Source organism: Carica papaya, chromosome 1 (assembly GCF_054855325.1).
Source record: "Carica papaya isolate Zhongbai chromosome 1, ASM5485532v1, whole genome shotgun sequence".
Taxonomy (NCBI): Eukaryota; Viridiplantae; Streptophyta; class Magnoliopsida; order Brassicales; family Caricaceae; genus Carica; species Carica papaya.
In genome coordinates this window covers 30,109,166-30,134,159 of record NC_142309.1, presented here as the reverse complement: position 1 = coordinate 30,134,159, position 24,994 = coordinate 30,109,166, and the positions used below count along the sequence as shown (strand labels likewise).

The 24,994-nt window shown below is 40.2% G+C and overlaps 5 protein-coding genes across 8 annotated transcripts; 2 read left to right on the top strand and 3 right to left on the bottom strand.

Annotated features, from left to right (window-relative positions):
• Window positions 1-323: 323 nt before the first annotated feature.
• On the bottom strand, window positions 324-1,886 carry LOC110818150 (patatin-like phospholipase domain protein). The gene is made up of 2 exons (XM_022046916.2): window positions 986-1,886; window positions 324-604 (listed from the first exon to the last, which is right to left on the bottom strand). Exons 1-2 carry the CDS (start codon window positions 1,777-1,779, stop codon window positions 559-561), a joined length of 840 nt encoding a protein of 279 aa, XP_021902608.1. The 5' UTR covers window positions 1,780-1,886; the 3' UTR covers window positions 324-558.
• Window positions 1,887-2,957: 1,071 nt separating this feature from the next.
• On the bottom strand, window positions 2,958-6,120 carry LOC110818144 (Pentatricopeptide repeat (PPR) superfamily protein). 2 transcript variants are annotated; one of them, XM_022046908.2, is made up of 2 exons: window positions 5,980-6,120; window positions 2,958-5,526 (listed from the first exon to the last, which is right to left on the bottom strand). In XM_022046908.2, the coding sequence occupies exon 2, from the start codon at window positions 5,248-5,250 to the stop codon at window positions 3,223-3,225; it is 2,028 nt and encodes a 675-aa protein (XP_021902600.1). In that variant the 5' UTR covers window positions 5,251-5,526; window positions 5,980-6,120; the 3' UTR covers window positions 2,958-3,222. The 2 variants fall into 2 exon arrangements, with proteins under 2 accessions (XP_021902600.1, XP_088066597.1); XM_088210471.1 differs by lacking the exon at window positions 5,980-6,120 and adding an exon at window positions 5,644-5,764.
• On the top strand, window positions 6,022-8,681 carry LOC110818151 (Tetratricopeptide repeat (TPR)-like superfamily protein). 2 transcript variants are annotated; one of them, XM_088210473.1, is made up of 2 exons: window positions 6,022-6,162; window positions 6,807-8,681. In XM_088210473.1, the coding sequence occupies exon 2, from the start codon at window positions 6,828-6,830 to the stop codon at window positions 8,220-8,222; it is 1,395 nt and encodes a 464-aa protein (XP_088066599.1). In that variant the 5' UTR covers window positions 6,022-6,162; window positions 6,807-6,827; the 3' UTR covers window positions 8,223-8,681. The 2 variants fall into 2 exon arrangements, with proteins under 2 accessions (XP_088066599.1, XP_088066598.1); XM_088210472.1 differs by lacking the exon at window positions 6,022-6,162 and having other exon boundaries at window positions 6,225-8,681.
• A 411-nt stretch (window positions 8,682-9,092) lies between these two features.
• LOC110818143 (Tetratricopeptide repeat (TPR)-like superfamily protein) lies at window positions 9,093-11,433 on the bottom strand. The gene has a single exon (XM_022046907.2). The coding sequence runs from the start codon at window positions 11,212-11,214 to the stop codon at window positions 9,112-9,114; it is 2,103 nt and encodes a 700-aa protein (XP_021902599.1). The 5' UTR covers window positions 11,215-11,433; the 3' UTR covers window positions 9,093-9,111.
• Window positions 11,434-11,997: 564 nt separating this feature from the next.
• LOC110818147 (2-oxoisovalerate dehydrogenase subunit alpha 1, mitochondrial-like) lies at window positions 11,998-15,116 on the top strand. 2 transcript variants are annotated; one of them, XM_022046912.2, is made up of 9 exons: window positions 11,998-12,451; window positions 13,307-13,444; window positions 13,542-13,724; window positions 13,809-13,966; window positions 14,069-14,168; window positions 14,246-14,357; window positions 14,438-14,577; window positions 14,668-14,853; window positions 14,920-15,116. In XM_022046912.2, exons 1-9 carry the CDS (start codon window positions 12,149-12,151, stop codon window positions 15,085-15,087), a joined length of 1,488 nt encoding a protein of 495 aa, XP_021902604.2. In that variant the 5' UTR covers window positions 11,998-12,148; the 3' UTR covers window positions 15,088-15,116. The 2 variants fall into 2 exon arrangements, with proteins under 2 accessions (XP_021902604.2, XP_088066603.1); XM_088210477.1 differs by lacking the exon at window positions 11,998-12,451 and having other exon boundaries at window positions 13,304-13,444; window positions 13,531-13,724.
• Window positions 15,117-24,994: the final 9,878 nt, after the last annotated feature.

The window sequence follows — 24,994 nt, the reverse complement described above, 5'->3', positions numbered from 1 at the left end:
GATCACCCCACTAATAGTTTGCTCAAAATACTGAAAAACTCATGTTATTTAGAGTTAAAATTGAATCGAACCGGATAGTATCAAGAATTTTCAATCATTAGATTTTAGATTATAATAACAAAAATATTGAAAATCAAATTGAGAGTAGTACAAAATTTAAACATTTAAGTAATGTTGACCTTTGATAAAGAACCTTCTTTATAGCTTAAAACCAGGGAATTTGTGCTGATTAATTAATTTTGGCTTATCGCACTGACTGACCAAACCAGTCATCAAATAAGCTTGTAATGTCCCACATTCATCATCATCAAAAGAAAAAAAGAAACCCATAAATTACATATTATACACAATTTTCTCAAGTTGAATCCTTTCTGCAAATTTAAACAAGACTCATCACCTCTCATTCAAGGAAGAAGAAACCAAGTCTGTAGATATTCATTATAAACAGCAATTTGTTTTTCTTTTCCTGTCATAGTTCTGTATACCAAACATTATTGTGATAAATACTTACATGGCAAACTCCAAACCCTGAAAAACCAGCTTCTATATTCAACTAGTTTAATGAGTAAAACGGATAAAAGGCCAGCAACCGCCATCGCCATGCCTGCATTACAATCGAGAATCAAATATTACAAGTTGGGTAAAATTGATTTACAGGCTTAACATTTTAGATCCATGGTTTTTGTTTCCTGTTGCTATTACGTTTGGAATGATAGATATGTCAAGGCAGTGAAAATTTTGGACAGGTGAATTCTTTTCTACCATTCTAAGAATTTAAACTAAACTCAGAGAGTACGAAGTTTTGGGTGTGTGACAACTGATCTCAGTAAGGAAAGATTGAAATTTATATCTGATTTTTCTTCCTCCCCTGTTTCTTCTTAAGACCCAAAATCTAAAAAGTGAAATCAGAACAAATCACACTATATGCCTCACCTAAATCAGGACAATTATATGTAATTCATCAAAATCTTCCATGAGGATATACCTGCTGTTGTTACTGCTGCTGCTGCCGCTGCTGCTGCCAGTGCTTTTGGTGCTTCCGCTGTTAGTAGTACTGTATTCTCCACTCTCACTCTCAGAAACAGACGCAGAAAATCTCTTTTTCCACCACTCGTTTTCTCCACCCTTCGCTGATCCATCAGACACCGAAGGCCTCGGAGAAACTTTGCCCGTCGAAGAATCCACCTTCTTCTTCGTTTTCTTGGACCCCAAGCTAGCCGGAAACGCCATTTTCAGAAGAAAACCCCCGTTCTCTACACTCCCACTTCTCTTCATCTGTGAGTTTTTGTCATTCCTCCTCTTATTTTCCATCGCCCCCGCTCTCCGCGTATTTTCATCGAACGTCTTGCCGTCTTGAACAAGCTTCTCTTGTCGCGTTTCCACCATCGGCTTCTCTACAATATCTTTCAAGGAAAGCTCGTAGCAGGACTCGGGCATTCTACTAACCATCTCCATCAACTCCCTCTGTCCTCTGACAATTGCTTGTGCCTTTGATTTCGGTGATAGGCATCGGTAGTGGTTTTGGCGATGATGCGGACTGGTATGCGGACTGTTATGGGGACTGGTATGCGGACTGGTCCTCCATAAAGGAGGTGTAGACACGCCGGATGACTCCTCCTCTTCTTCCTCCACAAATCGAGCTCCCGCAGTGTTCCAATTTTGATATGTGGCATAACTTGGATTAGGTTTAAGAGTGGAATTCGGAAGAGGAGAAGAGCGTCTGAGGTGATCCATAAAGAGTCGATGGGATTGGGTGGATTCTGTAGCAGGATCAAACATGGTTACGTATCCCGAGAAGAAATTGAAACAGGGTTTGCGGATTGAAGATGAAGAGAAGTCGGTGTAGAGGCATTATCATCACCCACTCCTTATTACTCGCTTTCATAATTTCCTTTTTTTTAAAAAAATAAATAAATTAATTTTATTTATTTATTTATTTTGATCTTATAGAAAGTCAAGGGTTTTGTCTTTTGAGAGAGCTTTGGCTTTTGTTTTCTTTTTCTTTTTTCTTTTTCCACGTGGACCAATTTTATTCATATATTTATTCGTTAAATGCGAATACCGCTCTCCTCCCGTTCGATCGAACCCTTGTTACTGTAAAATTAACATATTCGGATTCAATATATTCATCGTAAATAAAATAAATATGCTGATTAATCGCCGAATGCTGACTTCTCTTTAACAATAAATTTCTATTCTTATGTTCAACTATCGAATGATTTGATATCATAACGACTAATTAATATTTTTTTATTTTTGTATCTTTTTATATATATATATATTTAATTACGATCAACAAAATTAATTGCATTAAATAATTACAACTTTAAAAGCAAATAACTTAATTAATTTTGACTTTTTAAATTAGTAAAGGAAACTAGAATTTACACTACAAATAATTATTAAATGCTTTATTAATACTTAAAAATATTATTAATGATTTTTAATAAATTACGAAAATATTACTTTTATTTTTTTATTTTTAAAAATAGCTTTTTTTAATATTATTTATACGTATAAATTTTTAGATTTTTTTTTTTAATTAGAGATAAAACTTATTTTGAAAAAGTAAAAGTCATCGGAATTTTTTAAATTTTTTAAAAATTTGTTAAATACAAAATTGAGCAGCAATTAGCACGCTCACCCCTTTTCTTAATCTCAGACTATATATATATATATATATGTATGTATATGTATATATTGGATGTATGTAATCTTTTTAACGTATCTAAGAAGTTTATATTTATTTAATTAGTTACAATATAAATATCATTATCAAGAAAAAGAGAATCCCGAAAAAACCCAATAAGATAATACCAAATATGCTTACAGGATCTAATTGCCACTGATTGTGTTTGACTCAGCCAGACCACTTCCAGGTTTCAGGCTTTTACTTGACTCCATGTCTTGAAGGGTTTCTCGAGTGAGATGCAAGCAAAATGGAATATATATATATATATTAAAGATGGTTTGTGATTCATAGTTGAAATTTTGAATAACTCTTGATTCAATTCTCTCTTTTACTTTTAACCAAGGGAGCCCCACTTGATTGCCAATAATTGATGTTAATCATACCTTTTTATGGAAGCCATTGTTGATGACTCTTGCCTTCCACAATACCCAAATCCCACATCAAACTTACAACTTCAAAATGATTTCACATTTCCCATTTTTCTTTCGTCTGATACTAATGATCCCAACTTGAGAATTGGGAAGGTGTATTCAACAATCTCCCCAGCTGCAACCTGGATTCTTTTTCACTTGCTTCTTTCTCATTAATTTTCTTACTAATGCTGATCTTTCCCACTCTCCAGAGGTGGCAAACATTGTGGATAGCTGTATATAAGCGCCTGAGTTCTCGGGATCGAGCTCAATAATCTTCTCTGCCACCTTCTTCCCCAAAGCTTTATCTCCATGCGCAGCACAACCTCTCAAAACCGATGACCACATGCTTGCATCTGCTTCGAAAGGCATATGTTGTATAAGATTGACTGCTTTCTCAAGGCTACCGGCCCGGGAGAACAGATCGATCATGCAAGAATAATGTTCTATTCCTGGATCAACATGGTAGTGCCATTTCATTGCTTCAAACCATTTCCATCCCTCTTCTACCAATCCACAATGATCACATGCAGACAGGACCGCTGTAAAAGTAATATCCGTTGGTCTAACACCAGCATTCCTCATTTCCTTAAATAAAATAAGTGCTTCAAATCCATGACCATTTGTTGCATAACCCATTAACATTGAATTCCAAGAGACTTCATCTGATTTAATCATAGTGTCAAATATTTTTCTACCACACTCAACTAAACCACATTTGCAGTAGAAATCAACAAGGGAAGAAGAAATTATCTGATCAGATTGCAATCCAATTAGAGTAGCTCTGGCAAATACCTGTTCACCAAGTTCGAGTAGAGAAATACTAGCACAAGCACTGATAACACTGGCCAGGCTAAACTTGTCAATCTTCAAGTCCATATTATTCATCCTGCAAAAAAGATGTAATGCTTCAATTGGACAACCATTTTGACTAAGACCTACAATCATTGAATTCCATGATACTAAACTTCTAACCGGCATTTTCTCAAAAATTTGTTTTGCGTCTTCAATTCTTCCACAACTGGAATAAATTGTGATCATAGAATTAAGCAAAATTGTGTCATATGCCTTGAGTTCATGAAATAGTTGGCAAGCACTATCAGGGTTTCCGCACTTCGAATACATGTCAACCAACGCACTAGCAACAACAACATCGTCGTTAACTCCGACTTTACAAGCGTGGCAATGCATTTGTTTGCCATGTGTTAAATAGCCTAAACTGCAGCAAGCACTCATAACACTTGCAAGGGTAGAGGAGTCTTCCTGGACTCCATTTGCTCTCATCTGCTTGTAAATAACCAATGCTTCTGCTTCTTCATCACAGGAAACATATCCAGATATCATAGAATTCCAGACCACAGAACATTTACTACCTTTTCTGTAAAAAATTCTTCTAGCATCGTTCATTCTACCACAATTTGCGTAACTAGAAACCAATGCAGATAAAGAAAAGTCGTCTGGTTCTTTCATCAGATTCAAAGTATTAGTTGCACTGTCCAAATCCCCACATTTTCCATATAAGTTTACCAGCGAACTTCCCAAAACCGAATCAAATTCCAATCCATCAATCACAATACGCGCATGTATCTGCTTCCCGCAATTGACAGCTTCCAAGTCAGTGCACGCTCCAATAACTGTCGCCAATACAAACATATCATCACATGATCTCAATTCCTTAAAGAGTCTTACAGCATCTCCAGGACGTCCATTTCGAGCATAGCCATGAATAATCGAATTCCAGGCAACTCCATTTTTCCTGGGCATGTCATTAAATAAACTCCTAGCAATTTCTAGCTCACCGGCTTTTGCAAACCCCGAAATAACCATGTTCCATGAAAAGTCATTCTTGTGAGGCATCAAATTAAACAGCTCCAGCGACTTCTCCTTGCTTCCAGATTTCATGTAGCCCTCAATTATAGTGTTCCAAGAGAAACAATTTCTATGCGGCATTTCCTCGAATAGGCGCCACGCGTCACTCATGTTACCACAGCGCGAATAAAATTGCAGGAGGCGGTTACCGATAGTGAGAAGAGAACTGAGAAGACCCTTCTTAAAGAAAAGAAGGTGGAGTTGTTTACCATGGTGAATGGTATTCTGGTTGTTGCAGCATTGAAGAAGGCGTGCGCAGTGATGCACATCAAGATCCATGATTATTCATGAGATTTCTTGCATATCTCGGGACATAAATACTCAAAGATTGAAGAATGAGAGATGGGTTTTTGAAATGTGGCGGGAAGGATAATGGTTTAACAACCAGGAATAGCAGGGGGTAGATACCAAACCGGGAAGCTTTCAGTCCCGTTGCCTGTAGGAAGGGTTTATCTCCCTGCTCCGTAGCTTCGGCTTCGTCCTTACTCCTTCCTCGCATCAGATAATTGAATCTGACCCTTCAACAATTACAGTCGGTTTGGCAGCTGGGTATTTCTGGTTCAAGCAGTAAAATTAATCTTTCAAATAACTTTCCAGAAAAATTGTTGTTAGTGGAGAAACAGAAAGCGGATAGTAAAAATGGTGATAGTTTTGTATACAACGATAACTTACTAAAGAACTTGCAGGTACGAAAAGCCAAAACTAACCTAACTCTCGACCTTATAGACTAACATACATAACCATGAAATTGTGCCTACTCTCAACCTTCTATTCTATCCCCAACATTACAAGAATAAAGGTAGAGCAAATCTTAAGTTTGGTTAAGTTAATGACATTATTAATTTTAATTACTACTAATAACTATTAACCTAATACTTCCCCTCAAAATAGATTATGTATGTTAATTAACTATTTCTTATTTATATCTTATATGTAAATTCGAATTTATACATTATAAGATCGATCAGTTTGAATATGACGAAACTCATTTCAAATCCGTCCCCTTACCGTATCTAACTCGTGTGCAGGCCCAATGGCTATCTGGCTCGGAGGATGGAACGTAATAGATAGAAATAGCATTACTAAGTTGAAAATTATTGGCTAGCAAGTAGCAACACAACAGCACGACTGGTTCTCCCTTGCTGCTTTCTGGACTGGACGCGTGGGTACGTACAGGTGCAGCCACATTAGGTATAAGCACAAGTAACTTGAAAGTCTCCTGTCCTATATAGTCAATGACACAGTATGCATATGATAAATAGTATGCTTTCTTTCGAAGGCTTTATTTATGAGCAGATCATATATATAAATCTACTCCAAGCTTAACAAATGCACGCAGCACATGTATGTTCCCATTAATAAAGCAAGTACGTGGGCCTCACAAAATCTTGATATCGTACTTTTCTTATCTGATTGACCAGTGTTTATCTGTAAGATCTTTGAATTTAGCCGAAACCATTTATGCCCAGTTGATAAAATTTGGATTGGATCGAAGTACTTTTCTGGGTAATCGCTGTCTTGATCTCTACTTCAAGCTCGGCGCACCATATGATGGTTTGAGAATTTTTGATTGCGTTACCGAGAAAAACACTATATCCTGGAACATTAGTTTAAATGGTTTATTAAAATTTGGTCATTTTTGGGGGGCATTGTCTATGTTCGATGAAATGCCGGAACGAGATGTTGTTAGTTGGAACTCAATGATCATGGGCTGTAAATCTTGTGGATTTTCTAGTTATGCGCTGAAGCTTTTCTCGGACATGCAACATGCGGGTGTTAGACCGAGTGAGTTTACCTTCTCGATTCTGACATCTCTTGTGTTGTGTTCTCTCCAGGCCAAGCAGATTCATGGTAGCATGATTCGTAGAGGTGCTTGTTTTTCAAACGTGGTGCTTGGGAATTCATTAATTGATATGTACGGGAAACTTGGCCTTGTTGATTATGCTTTTGGTGTGTTTCTGAGTATGAGTGAATTGGATATCATCTCCTGGAATTCATCGATTTCAAGCTTTTGTAAGTGTGGCCATGGAGAATTGGCATTGGATCAGTTTTGTTTGATGAGATCCCTTGGTTATTCCCCTGATGCGTACACTGTTTCCACTGTTATAACTGCCTGTTCTACTCTACAAATGGTGGAGAAGGGTAAGCAAATCTTTGCTCTGTGTATAAAGGTGGGATTTCTTTCTAATGCCATTGTTACGAGTGCCACTATTAATCTGTTTTCCAAATGCAACAGATTGGAGGATTCAGTTAAGCTTTTTCAAGAACTAGACCTCTGGGATTCTGCAATATGCAATTCAATGATTTCAGGCTATGCAAATCATGGTTTTGTGGAGGATGCTCTACAGCTTTTTGTGCTGAGCTTGAGAGAGGGGTTAAGACCAACAGAATTTACAATCAGTTCGGTTCTAAGCTCGGTTTCCACCCTTGCACTGGAGCATGGAAGTCAAATACATTCCATGACCAGCAAGCTAGGTTTTGAGTCAGACCCAATTGTTGCCAGCTCATTGGTTGAGATGTACAGTAAATATGGGATGATTGAGTCTGCTATGAAAATATTTGTGAAAATGGAGGTAAAAGATTTGATATCTTGGAACACTATGATTATGGGTTTGACTCTCAATGGTAGATTAGTTGAGGCCCTTGACCTTTTTAAGGAACTACTTAAAGGAGGTCAACTGCCTGATCAAATAACATTTCTTGCTGTTCTATTAGCCTGTAATGATGGTAATTTTGTTGATGAAGGAGTTAGTATATTTTCATTAATGGAAAAGGAACATGGAGTGACACCTGAGATTGAGCATTATGCTTGCATAGTAACCTTGCTGTGTCGAGCTGGTAAACTCAAAGAAGCTGTGGATATTACCAAAACAGTACCATATGGACCCAGTTGTTTGATTTGGGGATCAATACTTCATGCTTGTGCCATTCTAGGAGACATGAGACTCACTGAAAGACTAGCAGAGAGGATGATCAAGTTGGATCCGCAGTCAATGTTACCATACTCAATGCTGGCTAAAGCATATGAGATGAGGGGACACTGGGAAGGTGTGGTTCGCGTCAGGAAAGAAATGAGACAGAAACAAGGGAGAAAAGTAATTGGACTCAGTTGGTTTGCAATGAAATACCATGTATATGCTTTCAGGGCTGATCAGTTGCAGCATCATAACAGGAGCCAGGATATCTATTTGATACTCAATTTATTGAGTTTGGAGATGGAGGATGAAGATGGGTGCTCTCTACTTGACTGAAAAGTGAATGCTGGTGGAGAGCAAGATCCAAATGCAGGTTGAGGCTGTTGAATCTAGAGATGTTCAATTTCTGGTTCATACTGGAAAATTGGATCAGGCTACACTGAATCAAACCAAACATTATTTGGTCCAGCTTTCGATCCGGATACTCAGAAACCGAAAAAATTGGTCCATATTGGTTCAATCTCAGTTCAGACTGAAGTGGACCGATTTCGTTCCATTTTTGCTCCATTTTGATCAGGACCTACCCTTTAACAGTTATCGGTCTAATTCGATTTAATTCTATATTACTGAACACCTCTACTTATATTGCAGAGGAGACAAGTTTTAAGTAAATAGGATTAGTAAAATATTCATGTAGAACTTAAGTTTTCCCTAAGAATCATCGCGTTGTTAAAAAGACTCAGATAAACCATGAGCAAGATCCACAATGTGATCTAATCCATACGATTGCCCCAAGTGATGTGATTCGATTTTTCTTGTCATTCTTTAAAGTTAGCCGCTTATATATAACCTGCATTAATTTACTGTTTGAAAGAAAGACATTATCAAGTAGAAAACTGACATTGACAGAATTTCTTTAATCGAAAAGTTCAATATTTAATATGAAATTATGATAACATATGTAATTATGTGCTATTTACAATTACATTTAAATCAATAGTGGATATGACAATAATATTTTTTGTTGCTCTCTCACAAACACATTTCTGCCATTCAAAATTGCTTCTTTCTTCCGTTTTCCAAGTTTAGCCAAGTAGAAGGAATCAATCTCTTGGCGCCTATTTTGCATCCAAATCATTTGCTCACTTGCAAAAGTGAATGCAGATAAAGCAGTATTTTCAATTACCATGTCATTAACTACCCTGATTTGGTCATTTGTCTGGTTTCAACATGAAATAGGAACTGAATTATTCAATCCATTAAGTCTTCTAGCAGCCCATTCCCCCAACTTCAAGAATCCATATTTTTGACATGCATTCAAGATTCTAATCATCATTCTTGTTGTGGGCTCAAATGGCATCGCCTTGACAAAATTCTCAAGCTCGTACATACTGCCACAACGACAGTAGAGCTCAATCATCCATTCATAGTGCTCAAGTCGAGGTATGACAAAATATTCGTCTGACATTGAATTAAAATACTTCCTACCCAATTCAAGTTGACACTCATATACGCAGGCTCGCAAAATACCTTGAAAGGTTACATGATCCGGCTTAACTCCGTCCTCTACCATCAGCCTAATCAATTCAAGCACCTCCCTACCTCTTCCATTGTGGCAACATCCCAAAATCATAGAGTTCCAAAGAACCACATCATGCGAAGCTTCCTCCATGAAGACCATGAGAGCGTAGTCAAGACAATGACATTTAGAGTACATGTCTACTAGAGCTCCTCTAATAACAATATCTATATCATAACCATTTCTGATCATGAAACCATGGATTTGTTTGCCTAGCTTGACTGCAAATATATTTGCACAAGCAGCTAGAAGGGTTCCAAATGTAAACTTACTCGGTCTCACCTCCCATTGCATCTCTCCAAAAAATAACAAGGCTTGTTCACTCCGACCACGGCGAGCATAGCTGCTCAACAAAGCATTCCAAGAAACTCTATCCCTCCATTGATTTAACTGATAGAACCAATTTCTAGCACTTCTCAGGTTTCCACATTTTCCATACATGTTCAGGAGATTGTTGCCAATAAAGATATTGGAACAGAAACCATGTCGATAGACAAACCCATGAACCTGTTTGCCCATTTCAACATCTGAAAGGCCAGAACAGATACTTAAAATTAACCCAAGAGTAACAGAATCAACATGATCAAATTCATTGCGCATCTGAAGAAGAAAATCCGCAGCCTGTTCCCATTCTTCTATCCGGACATATCCTGCCAGCATTGCATTCCATGAGATAACATTCCGTTCAGGCATCTCATTAAAAATATCCCTTGCTTCTCTAGTTCTTCTATTTATCACGTAGCCTGAGATAATTGAAGTCCAAGTGATCACATCTTTTGAGCCAAGCTGGTTAAAAATCCTACGTGCACTCTCTACTTCTGCACACTTCACATACATGTCAATGAGAGAACTGGAAACGACCATATCCTTTTCAAGATTAAATTTAATTGCAACTCCATGGATCTCTTTTCCTTCCTTGAGTGCACACAAACCTGAACAAGCAATAAGAGCAGTAGAGAAGGTAAAATTCAAAGGCCTAATGTCCTCTCGGAACATGTTGAAGAACATGACAATTGCCTCCTCCTCTTCACCCATCTCAAGATACCGCCTAACAATCACATTACAAGAGACAGCGTTTGGGTTCTCAATCCCATCAAACATTCTTCGTGCATCACTCATAATCCCACACTTCCCATACACATCCACAAGTGAACTTCCCAGAATAACATTCTCCAAAAACCCATACTTCACAATAAGCCCATGAATTTGCCTCGAAAGACCAAGCTCGCAAATCAAACCACAAGACCCCAGAACACTAGCGAACGTGATCTCATTAGCCAAAACTCCGTCCCTAGTCATCTTCAAAAACAAATGCAAGGCATTTTCGGGGTACCCATTTCGCGTATATGCTGTAATTATGGCATTCCAAGACCCACCGTCTCTTTGAGGCATTTCATCAAACATTTCCTTTGCATCATCCAAAGACCTGCATTTTCCGTAGGTTTCGATACAACGATTCAAGAGGAAGATCGGTGGCGAGGGGGAAAAGGAGATCAAGTGAGATTCGACTTTACGGGCCTCTACAATGGCTGATTTTAAGGAGCAAAGGTGGAGGAGGTGCGCGTACAAAGAGTAAGGTACAGAGTCTGGGAATGCAAAGAGGATGGAAACAGCCTTCTGAAGATGACTAACTTTGAGATGAACAAGGATTGAACTAATTACGGCTTTAGTGCCACTGGATTCTGTACGGGGCTTCGTAGTCTTATGTTGAAGGAGGCGACTGAGTATAGAAGCAGTACTGACTGCCATGCACTTGTAAAAGACAGGATAGTTCCCTACAAAATTCAAACCTCAGGCATATTATAGTCTGGAGAAGTTTCTGATAACCTCTGACATCTGTATTTGTGTTGTATTCATCAAATGTTACAAAATACTTCTAACAAAATTATAAATCTCATTGTCGGATTTTGATTCAATATGAAAATGGTTATTTGATTTTATATCAACTTTGTTTTGAAATTCTACTCTTATTTTTTTTTTTGGGTAATTGATAATTAGTTTAGTATTTAATTTAATATACAATTATTATAATTAATAAGATTTTATATACAATATTATACGTAAATCATGTGCTTTCGAAATTTATCTTTTGCGTTGAAGCTTTAGTGGATTCTGAAAAAGAATTGTTTAAGAAGTTTGTGAGGTAAATAACATTTTTTTCACAGTGATATATCTTTCATCAGGTGATACCATTAAAAAAACAAACATTTACACTGTATAATATGTGCCTAAAAGAGAAGAAAAATCTAGTTTAAATGAAATATATCTATATATATATATATATAGAGAGAGAGAGAGAGAGAGAGAGAGAGGGAAAAAGCTAGGTTGAAGGCATGCCACGTGGTGGGTATGCATGCATGTACGAAGTTCAAAGTAAATGAGATGGTGATGATCTGGGTGGTCTGCGTGAGTAGATGAGAATGCTAGCTAGACAACGATTTGATCTTGTTTGTCATACCATAATAATCGTATTTTTGAAGATTTTCGAATTTTACACCATCTCCACAATAATTAATATGTATATGTATATATATATATATATATATTCACTTTCTTCCATTATAATACAAATTATACATAAATACAGAACAGAAAGAGAAAACAACTCCCAAATGACGAAAAGAGGCTTCCCTCCAAGATGGGATTATATTCACTTCAAGGAAAGCGACGATAAGCCAACCATATGACTTCCTTTGGGGTTATATATATATATATATACACACACATATACATATGTTCTTCTTCTTCTATCGTCTTATACCTCATTTCCAACATGGCAATTAGGTTGATGAGAAGATCATCAAGAACAATTGCTCATCTTCTCAACCAAAGCGTTGCCTCTGCATCTTCATCTTCATCTTCATCTTCATCTTCGTTCCCATGCAGTAATACCAGTCTTCTCTCCTTTTGCCGATTCATCACGACTACTGTAGCTGAAAACCAGCTTGATCTACACCATGCTACTCAACACCATAATCATAACCAGGTACTCTTTCTTCACTCCTCCCTGCACTACACCTTACATGCCAATTCTACCCTTATGTATATATATACATATATATATCTATATATATCATACGAATTAACCCTTCCAATTTTTTGCATTAGAAAGTATCTATATATTTGTTAGAATAATAATAATTAAGGACAGAAAAGAGCATAGAGAAAGTAACTTCAAATGATTATATATAAAACTTAAAACTCAGAACTTGGACATATATTGTATAGAAAAATAAAATAAAATTAAATTATCAACTATTTAGTAAAAAAAAAAAATAGTTTACAAAAACGAATTTGAATTTTTTACTTGATAAACATGTTTTTAGATTAATTTCTCATAATAATCATTGCAACTTTTCCCATAATTTTAAAGTAAGATTGACACCCACCGAGAATTGAATGAAATATCCAATATAATATATATATATATATACACACATATATATGTATAGTAAAGTAAGATAATTGAATAGTAGTTTCACTTGGAATTGGCTTCTTTTGATGCCTATCCAGCCACGCCATTAGTGGGTAAACCCAAATATCCTGCCATACCTACTGGTAGGCGGCCCCTACCATTTTCTCCACAAGTTTTCTACTTTCCTATTTCAAATTTTCTACTGATCTTTCCTACTTTCCTATTTCAAATTAGGCAACTTGGTACTTCTCAGCCTACACAACAAATAGGAAACTTACCATGTGCACGATACTGGTTTATCTTTTATTGACAACTGCAATGAATATTTGATGTTCATAAAAAAATTTTAGGGAAACTTCTAACAGTCACTCACAATCAAGTTTGGAATTCAAAGCAATGAAATAATCGAATTTAAAAATGTGACAGGAACTCGATTTTCCAGGAGGAAAGGTGACATTTACTTGTCAACTAAAATTCATTCAACACTCGCCTGAGAAAAGAATACCATGTTATAGACTTCTCGACGACAATGGACAACAAATTGAAGACACTCATTTTCACCCGGTATATATATATATATCTTCACTTTCTCTCTTTACTTATTTAGTTTTTAAGAAATATACGAATTGAAATGGCTTAAAAGCATTAAGAATCTATGAAGGTAAGCGAGGAACTGGCAGTGAAGATGTACACGAACATGGTGACTCTTCAAACAATGGACACCATATTGTACGAAGCACAGAGACAAGGAAGAATATCTTTCTATCTCACCACCTTTGGAGAAGAAGCAATTAACATAGCCTCCGCCGCCGCACTCACCCCCGATGATATTGTCTTGGCTCAGGTGACTAATTATTACTACTTAAAAGTTAAGATAAATTTAGTTTGCTTGTACAGTTTGTAATTTTATTAATGGCGGAAAATGAAGTATCGAGAACCTGGAGTTTTACTGTGGAGAGGATTCACGCTTCAAGAATTTGCCAACCAGTGTTTCAGTAACAAGCATGATTATGGGAAAGGTAGACAGATGCCAATCCATTATGGCTCTGCATCTCACAACTACTTCACCATCTCTTCGCCAATTGGGTAACATTTTCTTCACTCCCCATTTCTACTTTCTCCAATATATACATGTGTATGTATATATAACAGTGCGCTGTTTTAATATTTTTACTCCGGGTTTATCAGTACTCAACTTCCTCAAGCGGTGGGGGTTGCTTATTCTCTGAAAATGGACAAGAAGGAAGCGTGCGCTGTTGCATATTTTGGGGATGGTTGCACCAGTGAGGTGATCAGCAATCCACAAAAGCTTTTTTTCCCTTTTGGAACTCCAATTTGTTCATGTTGTAAATAATGTTGTTTCAGGGAGATTTCCATGCGGGTCTCAACTTTGCAGCTGTTACAGAATCTCCTGTCATCTTTCTCTGTCGCAACAATGGCTGGGCCATTAGTACTAAAACATCAGAACAGTTTCGCAGTATGATTTTCATCTGGGTCTGAAGAGAAGCTGATAAGATGAACGAATGAATTCATCAGATTAGTTTTGTTTTTTTGCAGGCGATGGGGTGGTGGTTAAGGGGCAAGCTTATGGAATTCGGAGCATACGTGTTGATGGAAATGATGCGCTCGCTGTTTACAATGCAATTCGTGCAGCTCGACAAATTGCCATTACTGAACAAACACCTGTTTTAGTTGAGGTGATGATCTGATAATAGACCTGGTTCGGTAACTGAAGATTTCTTGAACTTCCAATTCATGATCTGTTGAATTCTTCTTCCTCTTCTCAGGCTCTCACTTACAGAGTCGGACACCACTCAACATCTGATGATTCAACAAAATACCGCTCGGTGGATGAAATCCAACACTGGAAAATGGCTCGAGACCCTGTTGGTAAATTTCGAAAATGGATTCAAATGAATGGTTGGTGGACTGAGAATGACGAAGCTGAGATACGAAGCAATGTTAAGAAACAGGTAAATATTAATACATATGCAAACGTATGTAGTACAAGGAGAACGTAATACTTGTTAAATTTTCAGGTAATGCAAGCAATTCAGATTGCAGAGAAGACAGAGAAACCTGCTCTTGCAGAGCTGTTTACTGATGTCTATGATGTTCCGCCATTAAACCTCCGAGAGCAGGAGAAGAAGCTAAGAGATACTGTACAGAGATATCCACAAGACTATCCAACTGATATTCCTGTTTGATTAATAAAATATTTCTCAAATTTAATTAATCAATGATTGAAATCTCTGCAACTTCTTTGAATGTCTAAAATTTCTTCGTCTACGTTATAACCAGTTCGGATAATTATAATTTTGACAATAAATATGAACTAAATCTAAAGAGAATTTATTTAACAAACTGAAACTCGAGTAGATATGTTGTGTTTATCAAATCAAACTAATTATAAATTATAAATTATATTCGACAAATGTAGTTTGATTTTATGGTACTGCATATATAAATAATAAATTATTATATATTTTTAATATCTATAAATTATAATTTATAATCTCATTAAATAAAAGTAGTATAACAAAATATGAAAATTTTAAATTTTATTTAAATAAATTATAATGATGAATAATTAATGTATGATAATAATAATGATTGAATGATAATAACACAATATGAGAATGACAAAAAAAATTTATGTTTAAATGATTGTGTATTAATGTTTGGATGATAGGATGATATAATTGTATTTTCAATCAAATTACTAATTTACTTTTAACTTATTATATATAATAGTAAATAATATATAAAAAATATATATATATAATTAATTTTATATTTAAATAAATAAATATTTTACATAATTAAATTAAAATTTTATATTTAATAAAAATAAAATTATTTATATATTAAAAATAAATAATAGTAATTATATATTATTATATTAAATATAAAATTATTTGAAAAAATAAAATATATTTAAAATAATTATTTATTTTAGAGGTTATAACAGAAATTAAATATAATTTCTGAGAGATAACAGAAAATACGATTATTTATTCGTCATATACTAACGATTCGGTAATTTTTAAAATTCATTCAAAATATGTCAGTCGGATACCGTTTGTTACTATCTCATCTGATTGAAAGTTGAAACAAATATAATTTTATCATGTATGTAGAGTACTAATTCTATTGGCTTTTGAGTAAAGGGGTTGGTTTAAATAGAAAATAACAGATTCAAAATTTGAAAATATTAGAATAAAAATGACAAGGACATTTATCAAATCTAATTTGCGTTTTCTCATTTGAATTATTTCCCCTACTGTAATATCTGAATCCAGCACAGAAGCGACCTGCCATGGATTCTCTGTACATTTGACCACTGCCAAGCACTGCTTTAAATTGATGGAATAAACAAAAGAGAAGCATTCTGTCTTTAACGACATTGCCATCTTCTGATTGTCTTGTTGAAAGACGGCACCATTTCCCGCTCTTCTCTGGTAAGTTGATTCGAATATCCGAAAGCATATCTCCTCTGATATCCTTAGAATCTTCTCCCTTCCCAATAATGCAGATCCAACAGAGTGCAAGAAGACTGCCTTTCATTGGGTCATCCATCTTAATCCTCATTCCCATGTTCTTTAATCAATTCTCTGATAAACCCTATTTGGCTTTCCCCCTTTAAATTCTCACCAGTCACCTTCAATCTCTTACTTCCCGAACAAGCTTCGTAGGAAATACGTGCCTAGTTGATTTTTCCAACCCTGTTTGTTCATCAATGGAGGCTCCTCCGTCGCCGTCTCATGTTGTGATCGCTTATGATGCTACCAAAGATCGCAGCGAGCATGAGCTCGAGCTCACTGTTCATGGTTTGCGGATGAGAGGGGACATTCTTCGTCCTGGCGATACGCTTCTCGTGCTTGCAGTTTTGCATTAAAATGAAATGAGTATTTAAATATATCGAATGCGGAAGCGAGATCAAAATTTCAGTTAACATCCCTTACACGAAAAACCAAACAAACGTACTTAAAATATAAAAGGTTAAACTAACTAAGAAAGAAAACTCGAAAATAAACTATGCGTATGACTACAGAGTCTCTAGGCATCCCCTTCGTCGTCCTCCTGCGGAACGGGCTCGGGAACCATGTCTTCCTGATCTGAAATGGTTAATTAAGGAGTGAGCTACACTAGCCCAGTAAGAACATCACGACATCTCACCGTCACGGAGATAAAGGTGGGTAGAAAACCACAAAAAGACCAATGGAGCATAATTTACAATAAACTCGTTTATTAACAACAAAACCTTTTATCAATAATAAAACTTTTACCATCCACTTACCTGGGTGGAATTTATGAAAACAATATGAGAAAAACAATAGCATTATCATAATCATTGAATAATCTAAGCTGTAAAACATAACACTTATCACGCATCTTGTAATTCAATCATTGTACAACATATCTTTTTTTTCTCATTTACCAGCCTACTAGTATCCGTGGGGGTCCATAGGGGTTCCGCTACCCGTTAACCTTTAACATTCATAATCAGTTTCCAGGGCTGTCCCCATACCCCGTCCGGTATGGGCGCCAAAACCATGAACCTCAATACCCCGTCCGGTATGAGGGTGAAACGGGCCGTCCCCATACCCCGTCCGGTATGGGCGCCAAAACCATAAACCTCAATACCCCGTCCGGTATGAGGGTGAAACGGGCCGTCCCCATACCCCGTCCGGTATGGGCGCCAAAACCATAAGATCTCCATACCCCGTCCGGCATGTGAGACCACAATCCCGGTAGGGTTCCCTACGGACCCGGTCCGTCCACCATCTCCCAGGATATCTAGTCAGGCTGACCCCCATAATACAATTATCAGTCTACACAATCTTTCATTTTTCCTTTTCCTCAATCAGCATCATCAATTCACATTTAAACAAGCAAATCGTAATTCATACCAGACAGACAACATACAGTATCAGTTTCTCAGTCATTCAACCCATAATTAATAAAAACGTAGTACATGCACACAAATCTGTAAAATGAACACATCAAACCTCATTTTGCATTTAAAGCTGTAAACAGGCCAAATAACAGTAAATCATCAATCACACTAGACTCGGGCTCCATTAGCAACCTTAAGCAATTTCACACATGCGTTAATTCAAGAAATACTGTTTTATCATTTTGAACTTTAATACCGTGATAGGAAATAGGGTGAGGGGTCCTTACTTGTTTTCGGGATCCGAATACGATTCACAGTGCGCCTGCAGGCTGTCCCTAATTTTCCCTGAATTTTTCCCGGGGAACTGAAACACGCTAACAGTACCTGCACGTGTTCCAAAAAAAATCCAAATTAGGCCCAGGGCCTCTTTCGGCCCAAATCGCAACTCCGGCACGGCGGCTCCGCCGTGCTCCGGCGACGGCGCCGCCGCTGGCGGCGGCGAGTCGCCTCGGGTTGACTGTTTTCGGCCGTTTTTGGCCGAATTCGGCCACACTCGCATTGGTCCTTGTCAGAAAACAACCCTAGGGCCCTCGGGGGGCCAAAAAATCACGGAAAAGCGGAGCTTACCGGCGGCGGCGCTCTCGGGTACGGCGACTCTCCGGCGAAGTTCGTGTTTTGGTGATTTGGCTTCGGTCAACCTGTAGAGAAAAGAATGGTGATCACGGTGATATAAAAATTGCATCGAACGGAGGCCGGGAAGGGCCTCGTCGGAGGCAAAAACCGAGAGGGGGCGCGGCGGCGCCGCTGGGCTTCGGCCGCGTATTCCGGCCGTTTGGCCGGGATTTCGGCTTCGATTTGGCCATAGGAGGAATCAGTGGGGAAAAACGAGTCGGGGGTATGAAATTTACCTCGATCGGCGGTCGGAAATTTCCCCGGTGCGGCGGCGAGTGGCGGCGGGTGGCGGCGGTCGGCCTCTGGTTCGTCTTCTCCGGCGAGCGGCTGGCGGCTAGGATTTTTGGTCTGGTGTGGGGGTTCTATTTATAACCCCTTGCCTTTTGATCACAGCCGTTCGTTTCGTTTTAATCTGGGCCGTTCGTTTTTGATTGAATCTGGGCCGTCCGTGCGTTTGAATCTGGACCGTCCGATCGCGTGATTGATCTGGGCCGTCGGATCGCACCCACGCGGATCGCCAACGTGGCTCCTTTCGGAGTGACGCGATCTTGCCACGTGGCAGGCCCCGGTTGGCCGGGACTGCTGACCGGGCCTGCTGACGTGGCCCCCCCCCTTTTTTTTTTTTTTTTTTTTTTTTTCTCCTCCTTTCCGGGCGCTACAACTCTCCCCCCCATAAAGAAATTTGGTCCCCAAATTTGCCTCATTACTCTTGATCAAACAGATGAGGATATTGGGCCCTAAATTCTGATTCCAGCTCCCAAGTCGCCTCCCTAGGCGTGTGGTTCTGCCACAAGACTTTTACAAATGATATTTCCCGGTTACGGAGTATTCTGCTTTCTCGGTCCGTGATACTGACCGGTACTTCTTCATAAGACAAGTCCTCTCGGAGTGAGAGCGGTTCATGAGCCACGACATGAGAAGGGTCCGGATTGTACTTGCGCAGCATAGATACATGAAACACATTGTGAACCCGGGAGAGCTCAGGGGGCAGTGCAAGTCTGTAGGCAGTGGTACCAATCTTGTCTAAGATTTCAAAGGGTCCAATGTATCTGGGGTTTAATTTTCCCCTTCTGCCGAACCTACTAATTCCCTTGAAGGGGGTGACTTTAAGGAACACCCGGTCACCTTTCTCAAAGGTCAGGTCTCTCCTCCGGGTATCAGCATAGCTCTTTTGCCTACTCTGAGCTGTCTGGATGTTCTTCTTGATCTTAACTATCTTGGACGTGGTTTCTTCCACTAAATCCGGGCCAAACAATCTTCTATCGCCCACTTCCTCCCAACAAATCGGTGACCTGCACGGACGCCCGTAAAGCGCCTCGTATGGGGCCATGCCGATGCTTGCTTGGTAACTGTTGTTGTAGGCAAACTCTATCAGGGGTAGATGGTCGTCCCAATGGCCTCCGGAGTCAAGGACACAAGCTCGGAGCATATCCTCCAGCGTACGGATTGTCCTATCTGATTGTCCATCGGTTTGGGGGTGGAAGGCAGTACTGAGGGACAGCTTTGTTCCCATAGCTTGCTGGAAACTATTCCAAAACCGAGAAGTGAATCTGGGATCCCTGTCGGATACCACTGTTACTGGGACCCCATGCAGTCTGACTATTTCCCGGACATACATCCTTGCCAATTTGTCCAACGAATCAGTCATTCTGATGGCCAGGAAGTGGGAAGACTTAGTGAGTCGGTCAACAATTACCCATATGGCATCGTGTCCCGATCGTGCCTTGGGTAGTCCCGATACGAAGTCCATGGTGATGTGTTCCCACTTCCATTCTGGAATCGGTAAGGGCTGAAGCAACCCCCCTGGGCGTTGATGTTCTGCCTTGACCTGCTGACATACCAAGCACTTAGATACAAAGTCGGCTATATCTCTCTTCATCCCATTCCACCAGAATCGGGGTCGCATAGTTTGGTACATTTTTGTACTTCCTGGATGCATGGCGAACCTTGAACTATGGGACTCTGTCATGATGTCTCTTTTTAATTCATTGTCGTCTGGGACACACATTCTGTCCTTGAAACGAATCAATCCGTCGGCAGAGATCTGAAATTCTGAGTTCACTCCCTGTTCTGCATCCTTCTTGCGGTTTACTAGGGCGGGGTCGATTGACTGGGCTTCCTTTATTCTTTGGATTAACTCGGGTTGGACTGCTAGGTGGCTCAAACATGTGGCCCTCTTCAGATCTTGCAGTCGAACCTGCTGTGTAGCCCCAATGGACCTGCATTCCGAAACCATCAGATGGGCTAGGGTGCCTGCACTCTTCCTACTGAGGGCATCGGCTACTACGTTGCCCTTACCTGGATGGTACAGGATGTCACAATTATAGTCCTTGAGGAGTTCCATCCACCTTCTCTGACGCATGTTGAGATCCTTCTGAGTGAAGATGTGCTTCAAACTCTTATGATCGGTGTAGATCTGAAAGGTCTCTCCATACAAATAATGGCGCCAAATTTTCAAGGCGTGTATGATTGCGGCAAGCTCCAAGTCATGGGTAGGATAGTTCTTCTCATGATTCTTTAGCTGTCTAGACCCATATGCTATAACCTTTCCATGCTGCATCAGGACACAACCCAGGCCCAGATAGGAGGCATCACTATAAACTGTATACCCTCCTGATCCACTCGGTAGAGCCAGCACGGGTGCAGTAGTCAGTCGCTTCTTCAATTCTGAAAAACTCCTTTCGCAGTTCTCATTCCAATCAAACCTTGCATTCTTCTTTGTGAGTTGGGTTAGAGGGGCCGCTAGACTGGAGAACCCTTCGACAAACCGGCGGTAATAACCCGCCATCCCTAGGAAACTGCGAATTTCCTTAACTGTTGTCAGCCTTTTCCAACTAAGTACCGCTTCAACCTTTTCGGGGTTCACCGACACCCCTTCCTTCGATATAACATGTCCTAGGAAGGCGGTTTGCTCGAGCCAAAATCCACACTTGCTCAACTTTGCATACAACTTCTTTTCCCTGAGTACCTGGAGGACTTGGGCAAGATGATGAGCATGTTCTTCTCTACTTTTTGAGTAGACTAAGATATCATCGATGAACACGATGACAAATTTATCCAAGAACTCTCTGAAGATTCTGTTCATTAGATCCATAAAGATGGCCGGGGCGTTGGTTAGCCCAAACGGCATAACCAGGAACTCATAGTGTCCGTACCTGGTTCGGAATGCCGTCTTGGGGATGTCTTCTGCTCTCACTTTTACCTGATGGTAACCTGATCGTAGATCTATTTTAGAAAAGACCTGTGCACCCTGCAACTGATCGAAAAGGTCATCAATCCGGGGGAGAGGGTACTTGTTTTTAATTGTTACCTTGTTTATCCTTCTATAATCAATACACAGTCTCAACGTTCCATCTCCTTTCTTTGCAAAAGTAACCCCGGCACCCCATGGGGAAATGCTGTGTCTAATGAAGCCACTGTTTTGTAGCTCAGTGATTTGTTTCCTTAGCTCTTCCATCTCGATGCGGCTCATTCGGTAAGGAGCTACCGAGATGGGTTGGGTTCCTGGCTGTAAGTCTATGGTGAACTCGACCTCTCTGTCCCCTGGTAGACCGGGCAGTTCATCCGAAAATACGTCTGGAAAGTCTCGGACTACTGGAATCTCTTGGATACAAACTTCCTTCTTGGGTTTACCTAGTTAGGGAAAATACAATATCAACGCACTGGGAATTAAGAAGAAAAGAATTTGTCATTAGGGAGAATCAGTACCGAATAATTTTATTAACTTGTAAATGGCTCCTCGTTGGGAGGATTAAATACAATCTTTTTATTAAAGCAGTCTATGGTGGCGTGATACGCCGCCAGCCAATCCATTCCTAGGATTACATCAAAATCCCCTGTGTCTAACCCTATCAGGTCTACCCTCAATTTCCTATCTGCTATCTCCACGGCACATGCCCTGTAGACAACCTCTCCTAGTAATGTCTCCCCCCCAGCGGTAGATACAAACAATAATGAATCAAGTCTATCAGGTGGTACACAAATTTTGGAAGCAAGAACATGTGAAATAAAAGAATGTGATGCACCAGTATCAAACAAAATATGAGCAATGTGGCCAGAGATAGTATACATACCATGTACCACGTTCGGGTCTGCATCGGCATCCTTCTGGGTAAGGTTGTAAACTCTGCCCTGGATTGGAGGCCTCCCTTGATTCTGGTTCCTAGGACACTCCCTCGCATAGTGCTGGGCACTGCCGCATATGCGACAGGTGTTGTTGAGGCGGTAGCAGGGTCGGTCCCCATGATCCCTGCCGCAGTACTGGCAGATCTTCCCACGAGCTGCCCCCATAGCCTGAGGAGGGCCCTGAGCGGCAGGCCTGGGTCTCTTGCTGGGTTGGACCGGCATGGTAGGCGCTGGCCTGCGGAGCGGGGCTGAAGGTCGGGAACTTCCCGCTAGCTGAGGGCGGGTGTCGAAGCTCCTTTCTATGATCTGCGCCTTTGCCAGGACTGCCGAATATGTCTCAAGCTCCATCACCAACAAGTGCTGTCTGATCGCCGGACGGAGACCCCACTGGAATTTCCTGGCCTTTCGGCCCTCATCCAACAATGTCTCCGGGGCATGTCGGCCCAGCTCCAGGAACTTGCGGGCATACTCCGACACTGTCATATTACCCTGGACCAACTGAGCAAATTCAATTTCCTTTAAATGTTGGATGTACTTAGGGAGATACTCCGCATGGAAAGCCGCTAGGAACTGCTCCCAAGTAACTGGTACAGGCAGGGTGGCCCGCTTGAGCTCCCACCAGCGTACTGCTTCCCCTACCAGCATGTAGGAGGCAATGGCAGCCCTCTGCTCAGGAATTACTCCCAAGGTCTCAAAGGCTCGCTCAGTCTCCGCCAGCCAGTATTGGGCCTCTTCAAAAGAGGATTCCCCCGAAAAAGTAGAAGGGTTCAGTCTCCTGTACCTCTCTATGAAGCCAGGGTCGATCAAGGAGGGAGCGGGGTCCCGAGGTAAAGGAACTGGGGCCGGCTGAGGGTGAACTGGGGGACCCTGTGGTGGCGCCTGCTGATGGGGTGGGGGCACTGGAATGTGCTGTGGCGGTACCTGTTGGTACCGTGGCTGTGGTACCGGGTCGTACCGCGGCTGTGGTGCCGGGTGGTACTGTGGAGGAACAGGCTCCTGCCGGGGTGGCTCGGGATCAGCCTGCTGTAACGGGGGCTCAACCTGCGCTAGCGGAGGAGGTCCGGGTAACTCCTTTCTCTCCTCTTGCCTTCGCTGAGCAGCTACGAGAGCTTCCACCATCTCATATAATCTGTCCAAATCCTCCCGAAGCGAATTATCTTGGGCCGCTCGGTTTAGTGGGGGCCTTCCTCTCCTCATTTCTGTGTACCTGCATTTACAAGGAATGGTTGAGTAACGACCAATCGGTGAGTATTTCTTTAAAGGACTATAGTGTAAGGGATGGGTCCGAGGAAATGCGGCTCTGATACCAACTGTAACGGCCCCGGAAAATATTAAAATGAAATGAGTATTTAAATATATCGAATGCGGAAGCGAGATCAAAATTTCAGTTAACATCCCTTACACGAAAAACCAAACAAACGTACTTAAAATATAAAAGGTTAAACTAACTAAGAAAGAAAACTCGAAAATAAACTATGCGTATGACTACAGAGTCTCTAGGCATCCCCTTCGTCGTCCTCCTGCGGAACGGGCTCGGGAACCATGTCTTCCTGATCTGAAATGGTTAATTAAGGAGTGAGCTACACTAGCCCAGTAAGAACATCACGACATCTCACCGTCACGGAGATAAAGGTGGGTAGAAAACTACAAAAAGACCAATGGAGCATAATTTACAATAAACTCGTTTATTAACAACAAAACCTTTTATCAATAATAAAACTTTTACCATCCACTTACCTGAGTGGAATTTATGAAAACAATATGAGAAAAACAATAGCATTATCATAATCATTGAATAATCTAAGCTGTAAAACATAACACTTATCACGCATCTTGTAATTCAATCATTGTACAACATATCTTTTTTTTCTCATTTACCAGCCTACTAGTATCCGTGGGGGTCCATAGGGGTTCCGCTACCCGTTAACCTTTAACATTCATAATCAGTTTCCAGGGCTGTCCCCATACCCCGTCCGGTATGGGCGCCAAAACCATGAACCTCAATACCCCGTCCGGTATGAGGGTGAAACGGGCCGTCCCCATACCCCGTCCGGTATGGGCGCCAAAACCATAAACCTCAATACCCCGTCCGGTATGAGGGTGAAACGGGCCGTCCCCATACCCCGTCCGGTATGGGCGCCAAAACCATAAGATCTCCATACCCCGTCCGGCATGTGAGACCACAATCCCGGTAGGGTTCCCTACGGACCCGGTCCGTCCACCATCTCCCAGGATATCTAGTCAGGCTGACCCCCATAATACAATTATCAGTCTACACAATCTTTCATTTTTCCTTTTCCTCAATCAGCATCATCAATTCACATTTAAACAAGCAAATCGTAATTCATACCAGACAGACAACATACAGTATCAGTTTCTCAGTCATTCAACCCATAATTAATAAAAACGTAGTACAT

Excerpts from the sequence above, each read along its gene's own strand:
- LOC110818147 (XM_022046912.2), top strand. The coding sequence starts at position 12,149 with ATGACTTCCTTTGGGGTTATATATATATATATATACACACACATATAC. Across the intron at positions 14,169-14,245 it reads GGGATGGTTGCACCAGTGAG|GGAGATTTCCATGCGGGTCT; the intron begins GTGATCAGCAAT and ends ATGTTGTTTCAG. Across the intron at positions 14,854-14,919 it reads GAAGCAATGTTAAGAAACAG|GTAATGCAAGCAATTCAGAT; the intron begins GTAAATATTAAT and ends TTAAATTTTCAG.
- LOC110818150 (XM_022046916.2), bottom strand. The coding sequence starts at position 1,779 with ATGTTTGATCCTGCTACAGAATCCACCCAATCCCATCGACTCTTTATG. Across the intron at positions 605-985 it reads AGCAGCAGTAACAACAGCAG|GCATGGCGATGGCGGTTGCT; the intron begins GTATATCCTCAT and ends ATTGTAATGCAG.
- LOC110818151 (XM_088210472.1), top strand. The coding sequence starts at position 6,318 with ATGTTCCCATTAATAAAGCAAGTACGTGGGCCTCACAAAATCTTGATA.
- LOC110818143 (XM_022046907.2), bottom strand. The coding sequence starts at position 11,214 with ATGGCAGTCAGTACTGCTTCTATACTCAGTCGCCTCCTTCAACATAAG.
- LOC110818144 (XM_022046908.2), bottom strand. The coding sequence starts at position 5,250 with ATGGATCTTGATGTGCATCACTGCGCACGCCTTCTTCAATGCTGCAAC.